The sequence below is a fragment of the Acyrthosiphon pisum genome, chromosome A1, assembly GCF_005508785.2.
Source record: "Acyrthosiphon pisum isolate AL4f chromosome A1, pea_aphid_22Mar2018_4r6ur, whole genome shotgun sequence".
NCBI classification, from domain to species: Eukaryota; Metazoa; Arthropoda; class Insecta; order Hemiptera; family Aphididae; genus Acyrthosiphon; species Acyrthosiphon pisum.
The window spans coordinates 151,329,986-151,332,961 of record NC_042494.1 but is presented as its reverse complement, the minus strand read 5'-3'; the positions used below and the strand labels follow the sequence as shown (position 1 = coordinate 151,332,961).

Genomic DNA, 2,976 nt, shown 5'->3' with positions numbered 1-2,976 from the left:
GGTGTAAATACTAACGGTTTATATGACAGTTACAAAAATTGATAACAAGTGATCATCAGTAGCAGCCGCTAACTGCCAGTCAAATTATTATTTTAATCTCGACTATCTCTAAATTTAACTTAAGTCAGCGCGACGACCAGTGAGCCAATCTACATGTTGGCAAGTGTGAAAAGATTCGAATGAAAACGCAATTTTTAGTTTTTGGTGGCCCTGAAAAGGGCCGTTTTAAAAATATCGTATTCGGTGGTAAATAAGTTAAGCTTTTTTCTCTGTCTTCTTTGGCAAGAGCACGGCCTGGATGTTGGGCAACACACCTCCTTGAGCGATGGTCACTCCGGACAACAATTTGTTCAACTCTTCGTCATTTCTGATGGCCAATTGCAAATGTCTGGGGATGATACGAGACTTCTTGTTGTCACGGGCGGCGTTGCCGGCCAACTCCAAAACTTCAGCTGCCAAGTACTCCATGACGGCGGCCAGGTATACCGGTGCTCCGGCTCCGACGCGCTCGGCGTAGTTTCCCTTTCTCAACAGACGATGGATACGACCCACCGGGAACTGGAGTCCGGCACGGGACGACCGGGTCTTGGACTTGCCTCCTTTCGCCTTTCCTGCTTTACCACGTCCGCTCATGATTGTTGTGTAGTGGTGGCTGGTGCTCCAAAGAGAATACTGAGTGTGATTGTTGTTTGCCAAAAATTGAATTTTTTCTATTTATAGAGAAAATCTGGATAACAATTCTGTGGTTGGTTTAAAAAAGACAATATGACAATCAAACATGATATCATTATCCACACATTGACTACTGAAATATGCTGTTTTCATTCGGCATTCTCATGAAATATAATTGTTGAAATACTACTATTTTAAGTTACTATGGTTCAGTTTACGATGTTATTTCTACCTTCGTCATTATAGTATTTTGACAAATAGACAAGCGACATATCGCTTGGGTTCGCTTAAATATACCCACCGTTCCACTGCGAAACCCATCATTAAGTCCCCAACGGTCCAGTCGTCAACACGTATATTGAATAATAATATTCGAAATGGCTCCAGGAGGAAAATCAGCTGGTAAAGCGATGAAGAAATCGTCCGGAAAGGCTCAAAAGAACATCGCCAAGTCCGACAAGAAACGCAAGCCCAAGAGGAAAGAATCGTACGCCATCTATATTTACAAAGTGTTGAAGCAAGTACATCCCGATACCGGTGTCTCATCGAAGGCAATGAGCATCATGAACAGTTTCGTCAACGATCTGTTCGAACGCATCGCCGCTGAATCCAGTCGTTTGGCTCATTACAACAAACGTTCGACCATTACCAGCCGGGAAATCCAAACTGCCGTACGACTCTTGTTGCCCGGTGAATTGGCCAAACACGCCGTCAGTGAAGGAACTAAGGCCGTGACCAAGTACACTAGTTCCAAATAAGTCCGTGTTGTGAAATACTTACTCTAACTCAATTAAAACGGCCCTTTTCAGGGCCACCAATTTCTATTATTATTATTTAGAATTAAACTTGACAATGCTGCAAGTACGCCTTGTTTATGACATTTGCACAGTGAACAGTTGAGTGGTGATAAAAAAATTCACTTGTCTAAATCCTAGAACACCATTTATCTATAAAAGATACCATTGTTACCGGAAATGAATAACAATAACAACACTGGATGCCATATTCTAAGATGTCCCAGTAAACACAATATTATTAATCTTTTTCTGGAAAAATTAATATGAGTAATCTATATTAAATCAGAATTTTTCAACTAGGTTACGTAATTGAGCAATACAGATACCGAGAATCCTGGATCGTTATTATTTTTTTTTTTTATCAATTATCAGTACTTAATACAAACATATTTAGAACAATATCTATGTTTACGGGGAAAATGGCGTGTTTAACCAAAAAGCGGGACAAATATCAATCTACAATAATAATAATAGTAATAGTAGGTAATTTACGTTTTAGAAAATTTTCAGTACAAACATCGATTACTCTACAACAATAATAATAATTTAAAATAAGTTACGTTTTATTAAACCATGACAATATGCGATTAAAAATATTAGTAATATTTGTAAAAGCCAAAATGTATTGATTTTAAAATGACATTTTCACTAAACATTTATATTATCGTTTTCTATATACGATAAAAATTTCAAAAAATATTGATTTGTCTTGAACTGTTTACAGACATTTTCAGTTTCCAATTTTAAATGCTGAGTGGAAAGATGAATGTATTGATTTTACAATGATGTGTTTTTTTTTTAAATTTTTTTTTGTGTCTGTCATCACCTTTTAGGACCATAAAAATGCTTAGATTTTCTTCAACAGTATCTTTTCTGATAGGAAATTGAATCTAGTTGGTACTTTGGGGGGGTCAAAAGTAGAAATTTCCCAGTACTTTTCAAAAGCGCCGTGAAAAACAAAAGAAAATTAAGGAAAAACGGGAATTTTTACGCAAAATTTTTTTTCGGTTTTTAGTGTAACCCTTAAACAAATGACCGTAGGTACATGACATTTTTACTGAATGTTTATATTAGCATTTTCTATACACCATGCCTTTTTAAAAATATTTTTAGCTGTTAAGGGAAGTTTTCAGTTTTCATTTTTTTTTTAGTTTTTTTTCTCTATACATATCAATAAAATTTTATTTGTTGGTTAAAAAAGCTTGAAAGTTTTATTGAAGGCTCCTAGTATATTGTTTCAAAGGCAGATGAAAAAAAATTACAATTTTTTTTTTATAAGCATCCTAAGTTCAAATATTGAAGAAATACGTATAAAAGACGAAAATTTGAAATTTATTTTGAGTTAGAAATTCATGAAAAATTTTATTTTTAAATCTAAGATTTGAAAATGTAATACATGATTCCTCATAAGTTTGTCTACCTTTTTCAAAAAAAAAATGTCCACAAGCAAGTCAAATGAAATTTTTATGAGCGCTTGAAATTCATATTTTAACATTTGATATTCACT

The 2,976-nt window shown here is 34.8% G+C and overlaps 3 protein-coding genes across 3 annotated transcripts in view; 2 read left to right on the top strand and 1 right to left on the bottom strand.

Annotated features, from left to right (window-relative positions):
• LOC100166556 (dopamine D2-like receptor) overlaps positions 1-2,976 on the top strand; it is a 376,736-nt gene that overhangs the window by 350,706 nt on the left and 23,054 nt on the right. The window lies entirely within an intron of this gene.
• LOC100571665 (histone H2A) lies at positions 210-701 on the bottom strand. The gene has a single exon (XM_003240988.4). It carries the CDS (start codon positions 631-633, stop codon positions 256-258), a length of 378 nt encoding a protein of 125 aa, XP_003241036.1. The 5' UTR covers positions 634-701; the 3' UTR covers positions 210-255.
• On the top strand, positions 983-1,483 carry LOC100571568 (histone H2B-like). The gene has a single exon (XM_003240987.4). The coding sequence runs from the start codon at positions 1,050-1,052 to the stop codon at positions 1,428-1,430; it is 381 nt and encodes a 126-aa protein (XP_003241035.1). The 5' UTR covers positions 983-1,049; the 3' UTR covers positions 1,431-1,483.